A 24,895-nucleotide genomic window follows, 5' to 3' on the forward strand; every position below is an offset into this window, starting at 1 on the left:
GACAGACAGACAGACAGACAGACAGACAGACAGACAGACAGACAGACAGACAGACAGGCAGACAGGCAGACAGGCAGACAGGCAGACAGGCAGACAGGCAGACAGGCAGACAGGCAGACAGGCAGACAGACAGACAGACAGACAGACAGACAGACAGACAGACAGACAGACAGACAGACAGACAGACAGACAGACAGACAGACAGACAGACAGACAGACAGACAGACAGACAGACAGACAGACAGACAGACAGACAGACAGACAGACAGACAGACAGACAGACAGACAGACAGACAGACAGACAGACAGACAGACAGACAGACAGACAGACAGACAGACAGACAGACAGACAGACAGACAGACAGACAGACAGACAGACAGACAGACAGACAGACAGACAGACAGACAGACAGACAGACAGACAGACAGACAGACAGACAGACAGACAGACAGACAGACAGACAGACAGACAGGCAGACAGGCAGACAGGCAGACAGGCAGACAGGCAGACAGGCAGACAGGCAGACAGGCAGACAGGCAGACAGGCAGACAGGCAGACAGGCAGACAGGCAGACAGGCAGACAGGCAGACAGGCAGACAGGCAGACAGGCAGACAGGCAGACAGGCAGACAGGCAGACAGGCAGACAGGCAGACAGGCAGACAGGCAGACAGGCAGACAGGCAGACAGGCAGACAGGCAGACAGGCAGACAGGCAGACAGGCAGACAGGCAGACAGGCAGACAGGCAGACAGGCAGACAGGCAGACAGGCAGACAGGCAGACAGGCAGACAGGCAGACAGGCAGACAGGCAGACAGGCAGACAGGCAGACAGGCAGACAGACAGACAGGCAGACAGGCAGACAGACAGACAGACAGAAATCCTTCTTTATAGGTATAGATACCATCAAACTTTATCGTCACGAAAGAATATCGAAAATTGGAGGGTTTAAAGTGAAGTCTTCTTCTTGTTTTGTTATTGTTTTAACATTTTTGTTCTATTTCTTACGTATTTGTGCTTATACTGTCATATTATCGTTATTAATTATTAACGATAAGAAAACTTTATCAAAATCGTTATAGATTTTGATCGGCATTTCCCATCATTACAACTCTCACATCGGAGTTGACATTTGATTTGGCAGTGGCGCCAATACGCAAAGCAAAAAGTATTTATTTTTCATTTATTTCATAAATGCTGCTTATTTGTTCAAGTTATGAATTATGTATTTAGAACAAGATTTAGAAACTGTTTATATGTTGTTTATATGTTTATATTATTATTAGCGTCGATAACAACTCTATGTAAGCATTAGAATTCAAATAGGAGTCAACTAAGATTCATGGTTTTTTCACACGAAATTTTGGCAACTTTTCTCACCTACAAATGTGTGACTGAACAAGTGTGTTCAAAATCCAACTTTCAATGCATAGAGCAATACTTAACTTTTTGAAAATCTTCGCAACTGGACAACTTTTTAAGTTGTTCAATGTTGCTTCAGTCGCCACCTGAACATTTGTTGCCATAGTTACTTGAAAACATCGGGTAACAATTAGGAACAAGTTGCCAGTCTAAACGCACGTTTATGTTGTCGATATTGGTAGAACTTTTCTGCTGCCGCAGTATAACAGAATCGCAGCAAACATTGATACGGTTGCTTTAATCATTTATAGTTGTTTAGTCGGATCGAACCAAGTGACATAATAACTAACTGACTTAACATTAATTAATTTCGTTACAGTTAACAATTAGCTGTAACGTATACAATTAACGAAAGGCCATAATACAATTGGAGATTTATTTGGAAAAATTCAGTAATTACAACTTTTTATCTGCTGACACTTGGTTCACTCTGTCTGCGCATGAAATACCAAAATTTTTAACCAGCTTTTCAACAACTACAAGTCGTATAAGAATATATTATATATGTTTCGATTTGAGTCATCCCCCAATATTCGTTGAGGGATGAAAAGAAATCCGGCTCCTGGTTTTTATTAAATTATTCATTGCTGTTTACACTTGGTTCACTCTGACTGAACACCTATTATGATCGCTTCTGGTTGCTAATTCAGAGTGAATTTATGTCATAACCTTTACTCTCTTTACAACATTTTAATCTAATTGTTTGCTGTCAATTAATTGTTTTTTTTTTAGGTTTGCTCGGTGGTCTGACTTAACGCCACGACCAGGTGACGTTTCGTCACAGAACGGAACGCAGTCTTTTAACATTTGATCGATTCTGAAACGTGTGAGTTTCGTGAACGTTTCATTTGCGTTATTACACGTCGCAATTTGTTGTTCTGCACCTTTTGCTGCAGTGAGCTCCGCTCGCGTTGTTTGCTCTTCCATTGGGGACAATTGACTTGCGAGTGCCCAGCTGAATCACATTCCGAGCAACGACGTTTTTCGCTCGCTTCCGGCACTTCCGTGCACACAGTCAGACTATCCAGTGTTCGTTTCACCAATTTATCATCCACCAGCATACGGTGTATATCATCCAATGGTTTTCGCAGCAAAATTTCCTCCGGAAACGCTAGAACAGTAGCTAGCTCCTTATTGAACTGCTCCGGAAGTGCTCCCAGCAACGTTTGAATCTTTTCCGCTGGTGAAAACTGCGGATCCGCGTGCGTCAGTTCGCAGCACAACTTCGAGTGAACGGATATCAGCTCGTTCAAGCTGGTCCACTTCCTTCGGTGCAATGTATGTAACTGCTGGCGTAGCTTCATGGTGACCGGTGGAACTGACGCAGAGGATTGTCCGTATGCCTTATCAAGCGCTTCCATGCATTCCTTTACATATGTGCAATCCTTGATTATCTGCAGTGGTTCGGTAGAAAGTGAACAACATATTTCGTCCAACGCAGCATCGTCCTCCTCGCAACGCTTGTGGTACCGTTCATATCTGGCTTTTTCCTGTACTGGAGTAGCCTGTGGATCTGGCAGTGCGTAGGGCGCTTCCCTCGGCGTTGATACCAGCGTATGCTGCAGGTTCAACCGTGTCAACTGATTGATCAGTCGCCACTTCCAGGTCAAGAATTCCTCAGCGTCACCGTTGAAAATGCCAATCATGACATTTCGGCTTTCAATGAGCATCCTGGTGTTTCCGTTCATGGTGGATCGCTTCGCCTCTTGATTTAGATGTACTGGGCTAATAACTACAGTAAGGCTTACAATTGGGCTCGAGATACAGTCAGAACAACTTTGTTGAATACTTTCACTGTGAAGGCACTATATAATGATGTAGAATCCTGTAAGGAGGTAAACATTCAAGGGCTGATAGGTAAGCTTAGCTGCCTACTTTGTGGTGAACAGTTTACGGCGCACAGTGGTTGGAAACCTTAAAAACCTGGCCAAAACCTCCAAAATCGAAAGTTATCATTCATAACCTATTCTGATATAATTACACGTAGAATAAGTCATTTTATCAGATCCTGTAATATCAAGTATCGACAATGTAGATTTGTAGTTGGGCGTACTGTCAAACGTGCGGCTTGCATACGTTTTGTGACTCTTGGCAATAACGCATGTAGTTCGTTACCGCATTATCAAATAACAATCAACCAAAATGGATAACGTTACTTCATTAACGTTATATGCAAATTCAGTTTTTTTCGTTATATATATATACTTTTACGACGATTAAAGTTTCCTTCGCAAATGCTAGTTTTTTCAATTAGCGCGCGCAATGAAATTGGCATTTACTTTTTGTGCCGCGATGTGCCGTCGAATGTTATATTTTTTTGTGAGCGTCAGATTGTGACGAAATTTACCTTTCACCTTTCGACGAAATTTACATCAAAAACTTTAAAATTTAACAGAAAAGGCCACCATTTTGGGTCAGCCATTTTGAATTTCACATTTTCATTATCATTTTTGAAATCAGCAGCCCGAATCTCATCATCTTGAGGTTTTGGCCAAGAATTTTAAATTTCCGACCACTGTGCGGCGTGCTGCCAGGCAGCATTACGACGGGGCACAACAATCTAGGTAAATAATAATTGTCTCGAGATTCATGTTAGTAAACTTCCATTAGACGCAGGTGGCAAAATGCTTGAAATGTAAGAATTTGGAGTTTTCTCTAATTTATGATTCTACTTCTAGCAGTTAATTTACTGTTTTCCGATCGGTTTTTGAGTCAATGTCACAGACAATGTAAGCTGGGTTGGGACAGCCTGGCAACCGTTGTCGTTAGGGCAAAAAAGTCCCATCAAGAATAGAGTTACCCTTCGGGGCACTGAACAAGAACATCCGGGTAAGTTTACGTTTACGTCCAAAAACGGACTCTATTATGTAGAGATTTCGTAATGACGGCGCACGCAATTTGTTAGTTGAGTCCGCAGTTGAGGCGTACGAGATGTGCCCTGAAAGATCTTAAAACTATAGCCGGGCAAACAAAGGACCGGAAACCCTTTAAAATTCGATTCGCAACATTATCCACGCCGCCAATGAATTAGTTAAGTTAACCGAATTTATTGAAGACCGTGCTCCCCCAAGTAACAAATTGGGTTTTATAACACTCTTAGGATGGCATTTAAAACCAAAATTGGTCATGAAAACCGCCATAAGAATACAATAAAACTCACAGTGTTGCTTGGGCCGTGATGTTCCATAACACTTTCTGAATGCGATATTTACCAGTCGGGTTGGAAGATTGCCATTGCCTTGTCGAAATCCCTTGTATATTCTAACGAGATTAATAACGCCCTCGAACTCCTCATTATACTCAGCTTTTCTCATACTCAGCTTTTTCAGTTTTCATACTCAGCTTTTCTCAGTTGCATTTTACAAGAATATAATGGTCTAGGCAATCATCGAAGCTCTCAAAACACACGTTTTTGCAGAAGACCGCAATTCTCTGGAACTTTTACTTTCTAAGTTATTATATATGCAAGCATTGAATTTCCATAGCTTCACGAGCCTATGGGGTAAAATGGGGGCAAGCGGATTTATGAAATCAGCGCTTCATCTTAAAGCTTAAGTTGGGTACTATAAAATTGTATGGGTTCCGCTTGTCCCCAACCAGCTAAATGAGAGTACGGCAAGCATAGGTTTTATGTGTTTCGCGTTCGCTATAGGCTCGATACACGTCCATTCTTTTGCGTTAGTAGATAGACATATGGTTTCTTCGGCAAAGTTATGGAAAATTTAAAGGCAAACCACTTTGCTAAAGAAATAACATTTCTATCTCTATCGAGTGCAGAGCTATAGAGCATTTTCCTTGGAAATACTTTAAAAATTAGTTTTTTTACATTTAGCTTGTGTTGGTTGTATTTTACAAGAATATATGGTTCTATAAGATTATTGAAGGACTTAAAATACACGTCTTTGTAGAAGATTGCAAATCTCTATGACCTTTCCTTACAAAGTTATCGTTTTTGACTCGTGAAGTTAAGGAAAAATAAAGCTTAAATAAACGATAACTTAGTAAGAAAAGGTTCTAGAGGTTTGCAATCTTCTACTAAAACGTGTATTTTGAGTCCTTTAATAATCTTCTAGATGTATTTTTGTAAAATACAACCAACCCAAACTAAATATAAAAAAAACTAATTTCAAAGTATTTCCAAGGAAAATGATCTATAACTTTGCACTGAATAGAGATAGAAATGTTATTTCTTCAACAAAGTTGTTTGCCTTTATATTTTCCGTAACTTTGCTGAAGAAACATTTATATGTCTTATATATGTCTATCTACTAACGCAAAAGAATGGGCGTGTATCGAGCCTATAGCGAACGCGAAACACATAAAACCTATGCTTGACGTACTCTCATTTAGGTGATTGGGGACAAGCAGAACCCATACAAGTTTATAGTATTCGACTTAAGCTTTAAGATGAAGCGCTGATGTCATAAATTCGTTTGCCCCATTTTACCCCATGGGCTCGTGAAGCTACGGAAATTTAAAACTCGAATATACGATAACTCAGCAAGTAAAGGCCTCAGAGATTTGCGGTCTTCTGCAAAAACGTGTATTTTGAGAGCTTCAATAATTGCCTAGAACATTATATTCTTGTAAAATGCAACTGAGAAAAGCCAAGTATGAAAAATCAATTTTTAAAGAAGTTTTAAAGAATATGCGTTATAGTTCAGCGCCCGATAAAGATAGAAATTTTATTTCTTCAGCAAAGTTGCTTGTTTTTACAATATTTATAACTTTGCCGAAGAAACTATGTCTATATTTTCTAACACAAAAAAGTTAATTTTTTATTTTCAGCGATGTCTAACTTTTGTTTTCAGTAAGCGATGGCTAACTTTTGACAGTTTTAGATTAAGGGGGATATTTATACGAACAAAATTGCTGAAGACCATAAATGATAAATGATAGAATCAAAACAAAAGATACTAGGAAAAAGGACTACTGTGCGCCGCCCGTACCAATCCACTATGGGCCAGAAATTAAAATTTCGGGACAAATATATATACGGTTAAACGGCATGTCTCAACTCAATGTAGTCTTCGGCAACTTTTTGAATGAAAAAATGATGCATCTTTTGAAGGAGTCGTCCAATATTTACGTGTTACTTTAACAACAATTTAAGTAATAACTTTTTGAGTAAATATTTTTTCACCTTTTTGGTTTCAAAATATTAAAGATAAACCAATTTCAAGTAATTTTTCTGAAGATATGAAACTTCTACCTTTTACCCATTTTCAGTAATAGACCTTTGCTTATAAACGACCCCTCAAATCACATTTTTTCTTGTAACATGTTTATTTCATCAGACAGCTCAATGTGATGTTCTAGACAACATTTTGCACATGAAAGAGGAATATTTTTGCTGAAGACTTTAATTTTTTTATTTTTTCTGCATTAATTAATAAGATATAACTGTTTTTAGGTTAAAAACCGTCTGATGAAAAATGTGCCTTCGGAGAAGTAAAATAATAAAATATAGCCCATCTTCCTGCACTATTAGGGTGACCATGAATTCACCTATTAGGGTGATACAAACTTTTGTTTTCTTAAATAATTTTTATAAAAAGTTTTTTTTCTCCAAAAGTTGCAGAACATACTAAACTAAGCAACTTTGCTGAATAAAGTAACTATCTATCTCTTACCGGATGCGAAATATAATGATGTTTAAAAAGAGCACTTAAAAATAATTACATTCAATAACTTTGCACACGATTATTTTATTGCTTTCAAATGTTCTACAAAGTTATTCAGTATGTTGAAATACATATTTTCTGTGAAGACTATTTGACGCTAGGACGCATATTTATTAAGTTATAAAATGTATGAAAAAAAATCCGCACTATTCCCAGGTATTCCCAGCCATGGCATTCCCAGGTGTTCTCTGAAATACACATTTGGGCAGATAGCTTTAATAATTCCCTACAAATTGGTATCCAAACTAATTGCAGATACTTGTAGATGGCCAAGATGTTCGGGTTTTTCATCAGACGGTTTTTAACCTAAAATCTGTTATATCTTATTAATTAATGCATATAAAGCAAAATGGTCTTCAGCAAAAATATTCCTCTTTTATGTGCAAAATATTTTCTAGAACATCACATTGAGCTGTCTGTTGAAATAAATATTCTACAAGAAGCAATGTGATTTGAGGGGTCGTTTATAAACAAAGGTCTATTGCTGAAAATGGGTAAAAGGTAGAAGTTTCATATCTTCAGAAAAATTACTTGAAATTGGTTTATCTTTAATATTTTGAAACCGAAAAGGTGAAAAAAAATTACTCAAAAAGTTATTACTTAAATTGTTGTTAAAGTAACACTTAAATATTGGACGACCCCTTCAAAAGATGCATCATTTATTCATTCAAAAAGTTGCCGAAGACCACATTGAGCTGAGACATGCCGTTTAACCGCAAATATTTTTGTCCCGAAATTTTAATTTCTGGCCCATAGTGCAGTATAAGTCGATTTCAAATTGATAAAAGTTGTTAAAGTTTCAAAAACCATCTTAAAGAAATTTAGCTGGTGTCCAAAAAAAAGTCTAAAAGTCAGATCTAAAAGAAGTTTAAAAGATGCCTTAAAGAAATCGAAAACGAAGTTTATAAAATTCTAAAATAAGTACAAAAGAAGACCAAAAGAATCTAAAAGAAGTCTTAAAGAAATCCGTACAAAAAAAATTAAAGGAATCTAAAAGAAGTTTCAGGAACTCTATAAATGCTCATAGAGAAGTCTAGCAGAAATCTAAAGGTAAGCTTAAATAGTTCTAAATAAAGTAGAAAAGAAGTTTTATAGATGATTTAAAAAAATCCAAAATGGACTTACTTTTTTTTGAGAATGTAAAAAAGTTCTAAAGTTAGTCCCAGATAAGTCAAAGAGAAATTTGAAAGACATCTGAAAAGGTCTAAATAAAGCCTAAAATAAGTGTAAAATAAGTCTGAAAGAGTTCTAATAAAAGTTAAAAAAGGCCTAACTACTTTGACAATCTAAAAGGAGCCTAAATGAAGTCTAAAGGAGATCCTAAAGGAGTTAAAATGTCGTCTAAAAGAAGTTTTGAAGAAGTCTAGAAGGAGTCTGAAAGAAATATAACCGATGTCCAAAAGAAATCTTAAGAAACTTTCAAAAAAGTCTGAAAGAATTCTAAAAGAAGCCTAAAAATAATTAGGAGCTGGGCAATTTTGCTTGACAGAAGTGGTACAGTTAAAAATGTAAAAACAATGCACCGAGTGCAGGATAGTCCTAGCCATAAAAAAGTCGAAAAGAAATTTATAAGACATCCTTAAGAATCAGTTCTTGATGAAGCCTAAACGATGTCTAAAAGAAGTTTGCATTGAAAAGGATGGCACTTTTTCTTCTAATAAAATTTTAGACCTTTCTTTTTGACCCAAACGAATACGATAAGTTTGAACAATAATGATTTTGAAAACAGATGGTCACTAAAATATATATTCCAGTGTAAAAGAACGCTATGAATGCTACGAATAGAGAACTGTGACTTAATAAATCATAGGGCATCATCCCCATGTGACGACATTTAACTTGAAACAGTCAGAACTTACAAGGAAACATCACTATCGGTCACAGGCTTAGAGCTTAACCATGTACACCATAGTGTACTCCCGTCGATCCAGAACATCACTGCACTGCCCGTATAGGTGTAGCCTATGGAACTTTTTTGAGTAAACTTAACTTGAAATTTGTATGGCAATGTGACTCAATGGAGGCGCATGGTACTTTGTGAATATCCTACACCCTCAAGTAACAGAACAAAAAGAAAATGATATTGATTGGAAAAGGAGGATTTTATTAAGCAATAAGCGTTTCTAAAATCACTTTTTTGTCCACCTGGAAGTGTTATTACACTTGTCTCCTACTAATAATTTGTTAATTGCGTTACAAGTTATTCGTTTACACGATGAAATTTTCTCTCTATTTAACTAGATAATGTGGCATAATTGGACAAACTTCTCTGTGGGCAAACTTTCAACCATGTTTACAATACGTTTGCTGCTAGATAACCAAATAAAGCTTTCTTCTTTATCTTTTCTTTGTTACGTATCATGTTGTATAAAACAACAAGAAACCAAGTTTATGATAATTTTCATGTGCTAAACTTCGTTTTGTGTTGTATTAATTATTTTCCCCATTGTCAGATAGGCCCATTGCTATGAACGGTTTTCGGTGTACCCACGAATAGTCCTTCGAGCTAGGTGAATGTCGAACCAAACTGAACTTGACTAAAAAATCATTGTAGCCCGACGATGGTCCCGTTGGCTGTATAATTTGTTCTTCGCAACGGTACTTGGAGGAACATTCTGCTACGAAGAGATCGTGGTTGAGCTCGTAGACTAATATGGAGCGGGTGCTTCCATGGCAGGCGACGGAGGGCGAATCGAATGAATCTGCGTTGTATTTTCTCTAACCGATCAACGCCGTTGAGATAATGGGAATTCCAGACCGCCGAGCAATATTCCAGCGTCGAATGGACAAGCAATACAACTTCTTCGAGCAATGTATATCAGTGAAGCTTTTCGCAGTTCTCATGATTAGGCCAAGACCGCGGGATGCTTTAGCAATGATGTAGCTAACGTGCTGCTTGTGGGTGAGCTGTGAGTCAAGGAGAACTCCGAAGTCCTTGAGGCAGGACTCTCTTTTAATCAGTTTACCGCCTGGACCCTAGATCAGTGTTTCCCAAATGAGGATTCGTGAACCCCCGGGATTCGCCAAACATTTAGTTTGCTACTGAATAGTATAGGGAACTCCGCCAGCGGGTTCGCGAACCTAATAAGGTTGGGAACCGCTGCCCTAGATCATAGTTGAAAAGGATTTGTCGTTTTTTCCTGGAGAACGGCACAACTAAACACTTGTTAATGTTGAGCACCATTCTATTTTCGTTACACCATCTAGACAAGCTAGTTGCTGTTGCAGGAACACGGAGTCTTCTACTTTATTGATCGCGAGACAGATCTTAAGATCATCAGTAAAGAAGGCCTGAGTCCTCGTAGCGGAGAGTTTAAATCGTTGAAATATAGCATGAATATGAGCATTGTGGAATACTGGATGTAACAATAAACTCGCAGGATAGTGATTCTCCGATTTTAACATCCAGATATCGATCAGCCAAGTAGGACTTCAGCCAGCCAGACCAGTAGGGTGCCGCCAAGTTCCATCCTGTCGAGGTCGACTCTGGCAATCGAAATTTCATTATTTAACTTATCAAAAGCCCTCTGGTCGGTGTAGATTGCATCCGTTTGGAAACGCCTTGACATAGTATCCGTAGCATAAGTAGGTAGCAAATGGAAGGAGATTCGTCGTGATTGGGGAAAGAGAGTCTTTGTACGAATTTTTGCTTTTTGAGACGTTTTAATTGTGAGCTACACTACTGCTACAATGATGTGCTCGAACATCGGGATAGAAAGCTGAGCTTCCTAGTTTAAATTGCGGCGATAAACTCCGCTTTATTACAAATACAAGTCATGCTTTAAGTCAGAGATTATTTAAATTAATATTCCTGCCAGCCAAATCTAGATTATTAACCCTAATGCCAATTGCCGTTGTTGCTCTTTCTCTTTCGATAGTTACGATAGTGATTGCAGTATGTCGCAATTTGATCACAATTCTGTGCAGTCGCACTTTCCAATTGCGGAGTCCCGTTTAGCGGATAGTGTGGTATAACATAACATGGAAAGTGTAGCGTAACGAGGAGAAAAGTTTAATAACACTTCTAGATGGACAAAAAACTAATTTTGGAAAAGCAAATATCATTTTGGTTTTGTTCTGTTACTTGAGGGTGCAGGATATTCACAAAGTACCATGCGCCTCCATTGAGTCACATTGCCATGCAAATTTCAAGTTAAGTTTCCTCAAAAAAGTTCCGTAGGCTACACTTATACGAGCAGTGCAGTGATGTTCTGGATCGACAGGACTATACTATGGTGTACATGGTTAAGCTCTAAGCCTGTGACCGATAGTGATGTTTCCTTGTTAGTCAAAATCCGAAACGGGTTCGGGCATTTGCAAAACAGTAAGCGGTCTTACAGTAAGCGGCAGTAAGCACTCACCAGCTGGTCTGCGAAACGCTTTTCGTGCGTATTCAATTCGATTTCGGCTAGCCCGATAGAAATGGAAAATGCCCTTCGCAACGTCCCATGTAATGTAATATACTTGAACAGCTATAAACTTGATTCAGTTTACAGATTTCAGTATGGAAAATGGCATGCAACTTTTATTCTATCTATACTGACTTGAATGCTGCGTTTGAATGGTCGATCACTTCATCCTTTTGGCTAAAACTGGACGTCTTGGGTGCTTCAACACAATTTACTCTATGTTAAATAAGATAATATTGAATCAAATAGCTTCGTTAGTTTGTCTGGTGTTCCTCAAGGAAGTAACCTAGAACCGCTGCTGTTTTCACAATTTTTTATTGACGTTTGCCTAATTAACTTGTCTGTCTTTAAAATCATTTATGCTGATGATCTGAAACGATTTCTTGCCGTAAAACTCTGACGGAATACATTGAGCTGTAACGGTTGCTGGACTGTTTTTAACTGGGGCTTACATAATTTACTGACCATTGCATTAGTGTGTCGAAATATTTTGTGATTTCTTTCGCTACCTGTGCCAAGTGTTCTTTGGTACGAACTTCAAGATTTTTTCTCGTCCTACCGATGTAAACCTTTTCGCAACGTATCTCATACTGATTTCATAAATCCCTGATTCTCTGTGTTCCTCAGCCGGATCCTTCAATAAGGGTGGCTTAGTCGGCACGTTCTGCTTTCTACTGCCACTCTCTTTAGTTCTGGTGCTGTTAGAGCTAGTGTCGTTAGTGATTTTTTGTATTCTTCCCATCTTTTCTTTGAGATAATAGAGATGGTCTTTTCCGTTCAGTTTTATTCGATTTAAAAAATTCATTTAATTTTTCGTATTCTAATAAGACCCTCATAAAAAACTTCAGCTTGTATTGACCGTAGTCGAAATATATTCAAAATCGTATTGGTTGGAAAACTGTTGACTGAGAATATAAATTCAATTCAAATGTGCCTTCCCGAGACTCAAAATATCACACAAATGTCAAACAGACTTCAAAATTTTTTCACTAAATATTTGTCACATTATGGCCACTAATTGTGCACCGTGCAGTCCGAGTCGGGAGCAACCTCGCCATCCCCCTCAACCATCCGATCGCAAAACGCAACAGTGTAGATAAATAACATAGAAAACATAAGGAAAACGCGCGGAAAACCGACAGCAAAGGGAGAAAAGAAACAGCGCACCAGGGCGCGGTTAATTCTGAAAAAAAAAAAACAAAACTGCCATCACACTTACATGACGTCGGCCTTGGCACGAAGTCGTAGATGATGACAAACCCGCTGTACTCGATGTTCTCGTCCGAGTGGAAGTGCAGCCAGAGGAAGCGATCCTTCGAGGTGATCATCGGTGGATAGTTCGTCCCGCAGTACTTACCGAGCAGCGTCGAGAAACCGTGGGCGCCGTCACGAATCTGCCAAAAAGCGAGAACCGCGCAACACGGTGTGTCAGTTGTCAGTAAAAATAGTGCACGCCGAATGCACGCCACCGGGAGCGGATGCAAAAAGAGAAAGAGTACCGTCGCCGACGGCGATCGTTTGCACATTTGCATTCGCCGCTTATAATGAATGGCAAACGGTCATGGTCGCCCGGTCGACGGCGACGTCGACGATCGAGGCAAGCGGCGACGCGTCGCCAAGGACACTCACCTCTAGGTAGTCGTATTTACAGTCATCGGACGGTTCGATGTGGAAATGATCGCGAAAATCTAGCCTCACCAGCGTTCCGACCTGGGCTTCCAGGACCACGACGCAGTCGCTGTTGTTCGGGTAGTTGCCCGGATGTCCCGGGCTGTACAGCAGCTTCAGATCCGGATTACCCATCGTGAAGGGTTCACAGTGGGGCAAAGCCGACGGTCCAGCGTATTCCGGCGGAACGGCTCGCTGCGGTCGAATATCCTTCCGGGGGATGAAACTGACCTGTCCATCCTGCTCGATGTTAATGATGTCGGCCGCCACGTTCGGGGTAGCTTCCGTCGCGATGGCAGCCGGCAGTAATCCCAGCGGTGACACTTCCAATGCTTGCTGATTTTGCGCTCCTCCATCGGGAGTCTCACCAAGCACCAGCACCGGCCGGGGAAGAGCAATCAGCAGTCCAAACAGCAGCGATGCTCCAGCTGTGAAATCAACAAACCCATTAATTGTGAGCGTCGGAAATTATGCAAAGATGGGACCGCATCAGAAACCTACCTACGATAACGTTGATTCCGACCAGAAGCACCGCTATAAATCCTCGGAGACTCATGTCTCTCTGCCAACGCTCCTCGGTTCGTCTCCGTTTTCTCCGTTTTTGATATTTTTCGTTTAAAATTCACACGATAAGGTAAACTTTGCAGTCGTTTTCTTTCTTGTTTTCCTCGGTTGGGTTGGGTTTTTGGGGAATTTATTTTCCTATGATTCACCTTTGCACAACACAGTCACACCGAGTGGTAGTGTTTCTTCCGAGTTCGTTTATTTTCACAAGCATTAGTAAACAGCGTCGACATCCGGTTCGACCCTGCGGCACGATTAAATTGAAATTTGTCCTGATTTCGAACGCCTCAACGCCAACCTTCTCCTCCTTCCTTGCTTTCGTGTTCGTCTGTCCGAGCGGCAACCTCTTCCAATCACGGTCCCGGACAAGGATGACGACGATGACGACGACGACGACGATGAATCCTGCATTAAGGAGAAAAATCGAGAAACGGAAAATAAGATTAGACGGGGCAACATTAGCAGTGTATAAATTTGCTATCTTTCTTCAAAGGTTGCTGGGATCGGAGCAGTCTAGCGGAGCGAGCGTTGTAACAGACAAAATTAGTGTGATAAATCAATTTCACTTCGCCCTCAATCTTTCCAATTCCGGACAGCACCAGTAGCAGTAGCAACGGCAGTAGCAGAAACAGCAGCACTTTGAGGGAGGCGAAGGAGGACAGCATCAGTGGAGAGTCGTTGGCTGACGAAGGGGGGGGGGCGGGGGAGCACGATATAGAATACCGAACGGATCGAGCGTTACGTAGATTTATCATTTCACTCCGTCCGGAGTGGAGTGTTTATTTGTTGACAGAACAATGAATATAAATCTTTCCCGCTCTCCCATTGTATCGGGAATGAGTTGTATGACATCGTGAAATTGAAGTGGTTTTGCCCGTTCCACTGCTGGCTGCTGCAATGCTTTAAACCGATGATGGACAATAGAAAAATGTGGTATTTTGGTTTGCGGTCGGATAGGGGAATACCTAGCAAATTGTTATTGAATTTAAAATTTAGAGACTGTCCCTTTGTTGGCCAATCATCACAGATGGTAAAGAATCCCTTTTCTTGGAAACGAAATATGAAAATTTAGCATTAATTTGTCTCGCTAGATTGGTTACGAGGTGACACGGAAGGAGCTTATTCTAGATATATAATCGAGTTTAAAGTTTTCTCAGAGTTTTCTTTCACCAAGTAGCTTGCCTAGAAACTCCAGCTGGGAATTTTCCAAACTATGTTCCTTGTTTTTAAAATTAAAAAGTTGAGTTTTTAGCGTTGGATTTACTATGGAAGAGGCACGTGATATGATAAGCTTCGTATTTCAGTCACCATGCGTTTGCATCGTATAACTTTCAATGGAGGCGCTTTGTGTTTTGATCTTAAAATTAATCAGAATCATTAAATCTTGCCATGATTTGTTGAAAAATTAGGACAGAAACACTTGTTCGTTAGCTTTTACATCTGATGTAATTACATCTAAAAGCAATTTGCTCAATCATAGGAGGCCAGAAGCTTTCGCTGTTTTACATTTAGCCCACGTCAAACGGATATTATGTTTTCCGTACTCGTTTTCGCAGGTTTTCCAGTGCAGCGCCGTACGTTGTTATACAAAGTGAAGGATTTTATAGCCGAAAAACCTCGTGATACTCTGTTCAAAAATAATTGTCCAGGGAAATTCCACATTGTGTATACTATATACATAGTTTTAGTTGACATTTATATACGTTAGGCAGGAAACGGTTTTTGTCTTTCATGAGCCGTCATCCGCAACTGTCAATTCGTGACATCAGTCAGTGCCAGAGCTATCGAAGCTGATACAGTGGTAACCCGATTTTGTCACTCTCCGATTTTGTCACGTTTTTGACCCTAGATTTCATTCTGCTCAGATTTCATATGTTATTGCTTTTATGATGTATAGTGTGCAGTAGCGTAGCAGTAATTGGACTTTCAGAGAGAAAACGGAGGGATGGACTGTGTATTTTAGTACTATTACTGCGGGAGGGAGTGTGTTGGAAAATCTATACCTATACAAATGGATTTCTGTCTGTCTGTCCTTATAGAACCGAAAACTGCTAAACCGATCGGCGTGAAAATTTGCATGTAGGGTTTTTGGGGCCGAGGAAGGTTCTTATGATAGTTAGAGACTCTTTCCCCCTAAGAGGGGGCGATTCCATACAAATGAAATATAAATTTCCTCTTTTCTCCAGAACTAATCAAGCAAATGGAACCAAATTTGCATTTGGAGGTTTTCGGAGGCAAGAATTTTTTTGTTAAATTAGAACCCCTCCCCTGTTTAGGAGGAGGGGAGGGCTCCCATACAAATGAAATACAAATTACATACAACTTGAGAAGTAATCAAGCAGATGGAATGCGGATCCATTGTCTAGGTTTATTTGTTTTCTTAGCTCTACTGACCTCTATTACTTCCCTTCTGTTGGCTCCGTACGAGCGCACTATGGGCCAGAAATTAAAATTTCGGGACAAAAATATTTGCGGTTAAACGACATGTCTCAGCATGATGTGGTCTTCGGCAACTTTTTGAATAAAAAATTGATGCATATTTTGAAAGGGTCGTCCAATATTTAAACGTTACTTAAACAATTTTTGTAATAACTTTTTGAGTAACCTTTTTTTCATCTTTTTGGTTTCAAAATATTAAAGATATACCAATTTCAATTAATTTTTCTGAAGTTATGAAACTTCTACCTTTTACCCACTTTCAGTAATAGATTTTTGTTTATAAACGACCTCTCAAATCACATTTCTTCTTGTAACATGTTTATTTCAACAGACAGCTCAATGTGATGTTCTAGAAAATGTTTTGCACATAAAAGAGGAGTATTTTTGCTGAAGACTGTTTTGCTTTATATGAATTAATTAATAAGATATAAGTGATTTTAGGTTAAAAACCGTATGATGAAAAATCCGAATATCTTATCCATCTGGAAGTATCTGCAATTAGTTTGCATACCAATTTGTGGGGAATTATTAATGTTATCTGCCCAAATGTGTATGAGAATACCTGGGAATACCACTTTTGGAGAAAAAAAACTTTTTTTTAAATTATTAAAGAAAACAAATGTTTGTATCACCCTAATAGGCGAATTCATGGTCACCCTAATAGTGCAGGCTAATCACACGGCATCGACGAGGATGACTAGTAGCTCCAACGTGCGACTTTCGCCGGAAATTGACGCAGGAGGGGGGCTTTGTAGCCGCAAGGTTACCGAGTCTGCTTTGACAAGCGAATGGTCATGGGTTCGAATCTTAGTAGAATCAGGCCATTCGATGTCAAAGTGACTTTAGCATCGGTTTATTCTCTGGCCCCTCATCACCCTTCCTTAATGCTGAGTTCTACATTATCCCGAAGACGCTTCTTATGGTTAGTATACTGCTATGAGCACCTAATGAGGAAATGGTTTTGAACCTCAGGAGGACTCACCAGTGCTAACTATAACGAGGCGAAACAGGTTTGGTATAGTAGGACATGCATCGAAGCATGGGTAAAACCCTCAACACATAAGCACGCATAAAAAAAATATAAGCTTATCGTTTACTCAATAACGATAAAGCACAGAAATGCAGTGCAGAATACAGCATACACCCGGGCAACATTACAATAGATCAATAAGGTTGTGGTCAAAGTGATAAGCCCATACAAAAAAAAAAATAGTGCAGGAAGATGCGCTATATATTATTATTTTACTTCTCCGAAGACACCACCCTTAAAAAAATACACATTTTTCATCAGACGGTTTTTAACCTAAAAACAGTTATATCTTATTAATCAATGCAGCAAAAGCAAAACAGTCTTCAGCAAAAATGTTCCCTTTTATGTGCAAAATGTTGTCTAGAACATCACATTGAGCTGTCTGTTGAAATAAACATGTTACAAGAAGAAATGCGATTTGAGTGGTCGATTATAAACGAAGGTCTGTTGCTGAAAATGGGTAAAAGGTAGAAGTTTGATATCTTCAGGAAAAATACTTGAAATTGGTTTATCTTTAATATTTTGAAACCAAAAAGGTGAAAAAAAATTTACTCAAAATGTTATTACATAAATTGCTGTTAAAGTAACACCTAAATATTGGACGACCCCTTCAAAAGATGCATCATTTTTTCATTCAAAAAGTTGCCGAAGACCACATTGAGCTGAAACATGCCGTTTAACCGCAAATATATGTGTCCCGAAATTTTAATTTCTGGCCCACAGTGGAGCGAGTAAGGAGAGGATCACCCCTGCGAAAAAGTTTTTCGTGAAATAGTACATTCCGCTTAAGGTTTTTCGCGAAATGGTATTCGGTGAAATGTTGTAAGCCAGAATCGGTTGTCAAATTTTTTCGCTCCTATAATTTTCAGAAAAATCGTTTTAATTTTAATTATTTAAAAGCAATTCCCGTTATTGTACTTGGTGTGCGGGTATTTTTTATCATTCGTATTGAGAAGCTGTGAGTTTATGCCGTGAGTTTAGAGCTCTTGTTAAAAAATTGCAAATAAGGTTCTAGTACTGAATCCGGCAGCTGCGAGGACGTCCACCGAAAACGCAAAGGTTGACCAAAATAGAAAAAAAACTGCATGCTTTATGCTTCCAGCATAAAATTAAATTGGAGAATAAACTAGAAATCGAAAATATATGGTGTAATTATCGATTATGACATCGCAGGCATCGACGTGACATGCCGAAAGGGAAAGCTCTGGTTTCAGTTGATGTTCTGTGGAACCTGCGGGTCCTTACGCAAGCAACATATAAAGCAAATAGCAAAGCAGATAGCGTACGGTTTTGGTCAATAAGTATCGGTGTGACTGTTCAGAGATGTGAAAATTATATTGAACCTTCTCCATACTCGAAGTTGCTATCTGGAACTAACACTTGGAGGATCTGTTCCCGATATTTCTCGGCGAATGTGCCGTCGTGAACTTCTAGAAGAATTGAGTACCTGTCAATATTACCTACTGGATCGAAATTCGTCGTCTTATCCATCCGGAAATATTTAAGGACTTGGCAGTGTAACCTGAGCACCAGATTTTAAATCGGGTGAGGACGTTCCTTATATTTATTTATTCATTCTATACTCTACTGCGAAATCAAAGGGCAATATATGGCAAGTTCGGGGTCTTCTATTTTCCGGAAGGGAGAATTTTCGTTTCTTCGGACATCTTGTTTCGAAGATTCTTGAATCAGTTATTCTACGATGATGGCGGATTTTATACAGTTACATCACGTTTTGCCCACAATTATTGTTAAATTGATTTTTATATATTCCAAAATACTTAATTATCTATTTTTTGGTCGCTGGTGTATTTTATATATTTTCAGTGAGCGAAATAAGGCGCTATAACCTTGGCCAATAGCAGCCGGGCTTTTGGTTTAAATGCCATAAGTTCATCCCCGGAGTATCACTTAACCTTCATTAGCAAAGATACTCCCAACGAAACAAATTTACAGTTAATCAGAAACGGTTGGTACGAGACGTCCCCGTTTCTTCTTCCCCTGTTGATTTTGAAATGCATCTCTGTATGAATAACTAATTCACACAAGATTTATTTCTTATAATCGTCTTTGCGGCAATACAGTTGGCCTGGCCGATTAAACATTTGCAATATATCTTTGATATTTTGCAAGTGTTAATACAGACAAGAAAATAATTTGAAATATTTCTATGATTAGAAATAATTAAAATTATTTCCAGTAATCCTTTATTGTGGCTGTGTTGGTATTAATAAGAATAAGAATAAGAAGAATAAGATATGGTATTCGGCGAAATGTTGTACAATCACGGCGAATATTGCTATCCGCTTTCTGGCTAAGCAATGTGGGGAGTTGTTTTCTACTTTACTGTGAGAAAAAATTCCAAATTTGTGTAATACTACCCATTCCAGGTAACCAATAAGCATTAACATAAGCAGCAAATCAGCATATCTGGCATTTTATACTGCACGTGGTTGTATATTAGCTTTTTGACTGCATAGGTGTCCTAAATTGGCATTCAATATTCTATTCAAATTCTTCGTGTCGGTAATTAGCTGTAAATTCGCATTGTCAGCCCTATAAGAAGGTTAGCAGTAAAGTGGCTGTATATTTTGCCAAAATAGCATTCGAGTAGCATTTAAGGCGACTTAAATACTTATTGCCTTGCATTTCAATAGCATTGGTGATGCTTATTGGTTACCTGGGAGGCTTTCATAGTTATGTAACTGCCAAAATGAATCATCTAAGGTTGAAACTTGCAAAACTCGAGATTGTGACAAAGATCATCCGAGATTATGTACAACGCAGTTTAATTTGTGGTAATACGTAGTTTGTCTGAGAGGCTACCCTCGACGCACGACATTGGTCTGACATACTAGTCATCGCATATTCGAATCTCGGCTGGGAAAAACTGTTAGTCACAAGGATCGTAGTACGAGCCCCATAATTGTCCTGTGCTAACAGTTGGCTGCGTAGTCTGTCGAACAAAAAATCGGTGGATTAAATTTCGGAAGAAAGCGGAATACACTCAAGTCTTTTTTACACACAAATGGGTGATTTTTACGGGTGAGGAGTTTGGAGAAGTAATTATAATATACGCTGTATTTTATTAATAAGCTTGTCTAAAGGTATCCCAAAGGTTCCAAAGGTTCCAAAGGTATCAAAACACGCAATTGGTCAGTACAGATGACAGGCACAGTAACAGCGATATTGATGATGAAGAAGTTTCAAATACACTGGAACTTGTACACCTTCAACTGATTCCAATTCAATACAAAAAGTACATTTGAAAATCTTTTTCTGAATCTCTAGAAATATCTACGTTGCTTGAATTACACCTTTTTAATAATTATTTCAGACATTTACTCAATCTGGATAACACTGTTTTTGAACTACGCCATATTAAAGCCCACCGGGTAACAAATTTCAATGCAAGTGTTTCTTTAGAGGGTCATGCAGGGTCAGGCTAATTTGTTTAGCATTTCGTAGTACTTTCACATGGGTAAAAAATGGCTTGCACGTTTTTGTATGTTTGAGAGTCATTGTTATTGAAAGTTGCATGATTTTTGCAAAAAAATTCGCCACCGCTCTCCAATCTACCCTAACACCAGCTGCTCTAGCATCTTTATTAACAGCGCCTATCCAACGGGTACGGGGTCTACCTCTGTTGAGTTCTCTACTGAATATTGTTCTCGTTGGTCTCTCATCCGGCATCCTTTCTACGTGGCGAGCCCATTGTAGCCTGCCGTGTTTTTCATAATATTTCATGATTCATGCACCTGCGTCACACTTCTTCTAATATACCGACAAGAATTGATGGCAGAATTTTACGCTCCAAAACGTCAAGAGCTCGTCGGTTGCTGTTGAGATGTCCACCCCTTCGTGGCCGTAAAGTACGACCGAGAGAATTTGAGTCTTAAAGAGCGCGAGTTAAGTACGGAGTTGCAGGCTATGGGGTCTCAGCCCGGTATCTCACCCGCTATTGAGACACTGGATTTTGAACCATCACGGTTTTGATTAAAACCCACGTGCAAGCATAATCCGCCTGAGCTCTTTTCGTTTAGCTAAATCGTACGCCGCTTTGAAATCTACAAACAGGTGGTGAGTCTGTAGGTTAAATTCTCGGAATTCATCGAGGATCTGCCGCAAGGTAAACATTTGGTTGGATTTTCTTGAAACCCGCTATTGTGTTCGTCAATTCGCAATTGCAACAGTCTATGAAACAGGAGCTCAAAATTCCTAAAACTGCGATTTATGTTCATTTTGAAAGTGTTATTAAAGATTCTCATTTAATTTATATGGGCAATCAGCCTTTTAATACTCCAAAAGTGTGTTACTCAAAAATTTGTCCAACCATTTTTTTTAAATTGGCTCAGAGATGTAGGATGGTAATACAAACCAGCGGATGTTTATCATTTTGATGGCTATTTTTTCTATAGTAACGGTCAGAGGAGTACCATGTTATAATTATCAAATTCTTTTGCAAAATAGTACTACCTCGACATGCCGGTTTCATTTTTATCGTGTACAGCTGGCAGCAAAACATAAAACCTCTGTCTTAACCGTTTTGTCTGCTCGCTCTGTCATTACACAGCTCATATTACCGCATGTTTGTTCGGCAGTGCGCTGTGCGCTAGCTGTGCCTGGGCCTACACCGGACGTGCTAGATCGTGAGATAGAGACGTACAAAGCTACACACGTATGTGTTGGCACCGACACGGCACGTACCGGCGCTGCCAGCGCCATCGCTACCGCTTTCTTCGTTCCGTTCTCGAACAACGGAAACGAAATTCCAGGAAACGCCGGCTCCGAACGGCATCCGTAAGCCGGGAAACCGCACCCGTACTGCTGGGAAATGTACAATGGAAACCAATAAAACCGCACAATAAGACATCGGATAGTACCGGCGCGGCGGCGACGCGGTGCTATGCTGCCGGGTGTTATTCGTTCGAGCCGTTCGAACCGAGTTCGAGGAAACCCTCTTTTGAAAGTTAAATTACGCACACGGCACACGTCCTAAAGCCTCCTCCGAACAAGATGCAGCTGTGCTTGAGCAATGAAGTGGAATCGGATGTGGTTTTGAGCCATTTCTGCTGCTGTACGTTTTGGGAAAATTGACAGGTGGATAATTTTCACTGTGTTTTTGCTTGAAAGCTATCACATGTTCGCGAGCATAGCCTACTAGGTACACGCAACGGGTGGTGAATTTTCCAAACCAGAATGAACCTGAATTAGGTACCATGAATATAGAAATTTACCATAAATAAACGTAGTTCTTGAATAATGAAATGAATTTGTCACAGTTGAAATACTAGGGCATAACCAACCGTAGCTGGCCTCCTTCCGAAACCACCGTTACGGGCCACCGTAACGCAATTAGGTGGTCCCACATTTTACGACTCGTACCATATTCATAAAACCGAAGTTAATTGAATCGTTTTTAACCTCCAACCGGAACCCGGACCATAAGCCACCACAACCGCCATTCATAAGCGTTTTCCATCTGCCTGAGTGGCTTGCAACCATTCATTGCTCTACCTTTTTGGGATTTCAAGCGAGCGAAGGAAATGCGTAGGACTTGGCCCGCCCAAAAAGTCCTGGCCCGGAAAGATGACGGTCACCTGTGTTGTTCCATCCGGCTCTAGCCACGGACCGGAGACTCATACCGAATTCTTTGTGGTTATGTGGTTGGAATTTGCATCCATTTCGTGGGTTCTACCTAAATACGTGCCGACCAGAAAGGTGCTGTTAAATTGGGTGAATTGATTATTATTGTTCGAAAAAATGACAAATTTTATGAGGGTTATCAACTCAAACGATGTTTATCGTTTTGTTTTTCCTTTTGCTTGATGCCCTGATCCTGTGAAAATCCAGTGTCATCATTGTGAGTCGTCTGAGAAGTACTATTTTGAATGGCTATTTAAAATTGTTCGTTGGTGTTGGCTTTCAAATGATACAATCTCCATTTTTTCATTATTAATCGACTCGCTGGGCAAACAATAGAGTGTAAACGAATCGCCACTGATATTTCTGCTCCATAACACGAATGGCAGAGATTGCAGTGTGATTAAAATTCATATGACCGGGCAGTTGTTTATGCATGAAAAGCATTGCGATGCAATGAAAAACAAACAACGAAACAGAGCACAATGCATGCCAAATTTCGATCACATTCGAATTGAATTATTTCCCTTTTCAACTGTGCTGGAAATAGAACAATTTATAACCAGATTGGACACCCGATTCTGGCTGGAATTGGAGTCTTGTTGAGATAAAAACAATTAACACATGCATTGACAGTTGATATACGCTAAGTGCATTCGAGTTGAGAGTTTCGAGCAGTGCGCTTCCTGCCATCTATCAACGCCCAATGCAGTGGGATGGGTGAGGTTATGCTGTCGCGGTGACAAAACTTGGCGAGTGCTGCCTCCCGCAGGGGCGACCATAAACACAAATCATACTTCAGGACATGTTTTCTTTTCAAGCTTGCTTGGTAGGCACTAGTGTTTCAGGGGGTAAACAAAAGGTGAGGCACCCGGCTTTTCGGAAGTATGGTTTAATTGAAAACTGCGTACTTTTGGGTGCAATTAGATTCAAAATCAATGTTAAAATTTGACTAAACATTAGAGTTGAAACTGGACTTGAACTCGGACTTGATATAGGATATTAAATTAGACTTGAATTTGGACTAATTTGAACTCGAAGTTCAACTTCAAACCGGACTTGGATACGAATTTCGTACACAAAGTTTTACTTGAAATTAGAAATAACATGTTTCGTTTTTTCTTCGGTTTTATTTTTTATCTCACTTTCCTATCGTTTTTACTCTTATTCTCTCGTTTTCCTATTTGTCTGTATCGTGTCTGTTTCATTGTTCCGTTTTTCTTCGTTCCCTGCGTTCTTATTTTCAGCCCTGCTGCTTCGCATGTTCACACTCGTTTTTTTTTTGTTATTTTCTCTCTCGTTTTCCGTCATTTCTCCTCTGTTTCGTTTCCAGTTTTCATCTTCTCCCAACTTCGTTTACCTCCTTTTGTCGTTTCTCGTTTTTTGTCTTCGTCTGTTCAGTTTTTCCGCTTTTTGATGCCCTAATTTTACGTCGTCTTTCCTGTCACGTTCATTCTGGTTTTGGTTTTCTTTCCTTCCTTTCTTCACCGGTTTTCCTTTTTTATCTCCGGATTATCGTCTTTTTCTCTTGCGGTTTACCTTTTACTTCAATCCGTCTTTTCTTCTGCTTCTGTCGCTTTTTCCCGTTTTTTGTGTCTTTTTTTTCTATATCCCGTTCAACTCTTTTCTCTACCTTCTTTCGAAATTAAACAAGAAGTTTTGATTGAAATTAAAATTGACATTTTCCGTCTTATTCTCTAACAAGTATCACCTTTCTGATTCATTTTGCTATTTTTAGTTCTTACACTAGTTAGTTTTTTACACTTCACAAAAAGGAACAATTTCTATTTTATATTCTGCACCACTTTCCTGCTCTCACTTTCCTTTTAGTTTTTCACCTTTTCTTCGTTTTTCTTCGTTCTTTGTCCGCCCGGTTTTTGTTGTTTTGTCCCTGTTTTTCATGATTTTCACTCGTTTTTTTTGTATATTCTCTATCGTTTTCCGTCTTTCCTTCTCTTTTTCCCCCTTTTTCGTTTCCGGTCTTTTTCTAACACTATTTATCTCCTTTTGTTCTCGTTTTTAGTGTTCGTCTGTTAA

At 39.4% G+C, this 24,895-nt stretch overlaps 1 protein-coding gene across 1 annotated transcript in view; it reads right to left on the reverse strand.

The window, feature by feature from the left end:
• LOC128733851 (uncharacterized) overlaps window positions 1-24,895 on the reverse strand; it is a 112,327-nt gene that overhangs the window by 14,622 nt on the left and 72,810 nt on the right. Inside the window, exons 2-4 of the mRNA XM_053827683.1 lie at window positions 13,684-14,151; window positions 13,144-13,610; window positions 12,734-12,908 (exon numbers count right to left, since the gene is read on the reverse strand). Of these exons, the coding sequence (XP_053683658.1) occupies window positions 12,734-12,908; window positions 13,144-13,610; window positions 13,684-13,738 (697 nt within the window). The 5' untranslated portion in view covers window positions 13,739-14,151. The remainder of the gene's footprint in view (window positions 1-12,733; window positions 12,909-13,143; window positions 13,611-13,683; window positions 14,152-24,895) is intronic.

This window comes from Sabethes cyaneus, chromosome 1 (genome assembly GCF_943734655.1).
Source record: "Sabethes cyaneus chromosome 1, idSabCyanKW18_F2, whole genome shotgun sequence".
Lineage (NCBI taxonomy): Eukaryota > Metazoa > Arthropoda > Insecta > Diptera > Culicidae > Sabethes > Sabethes cyaneus.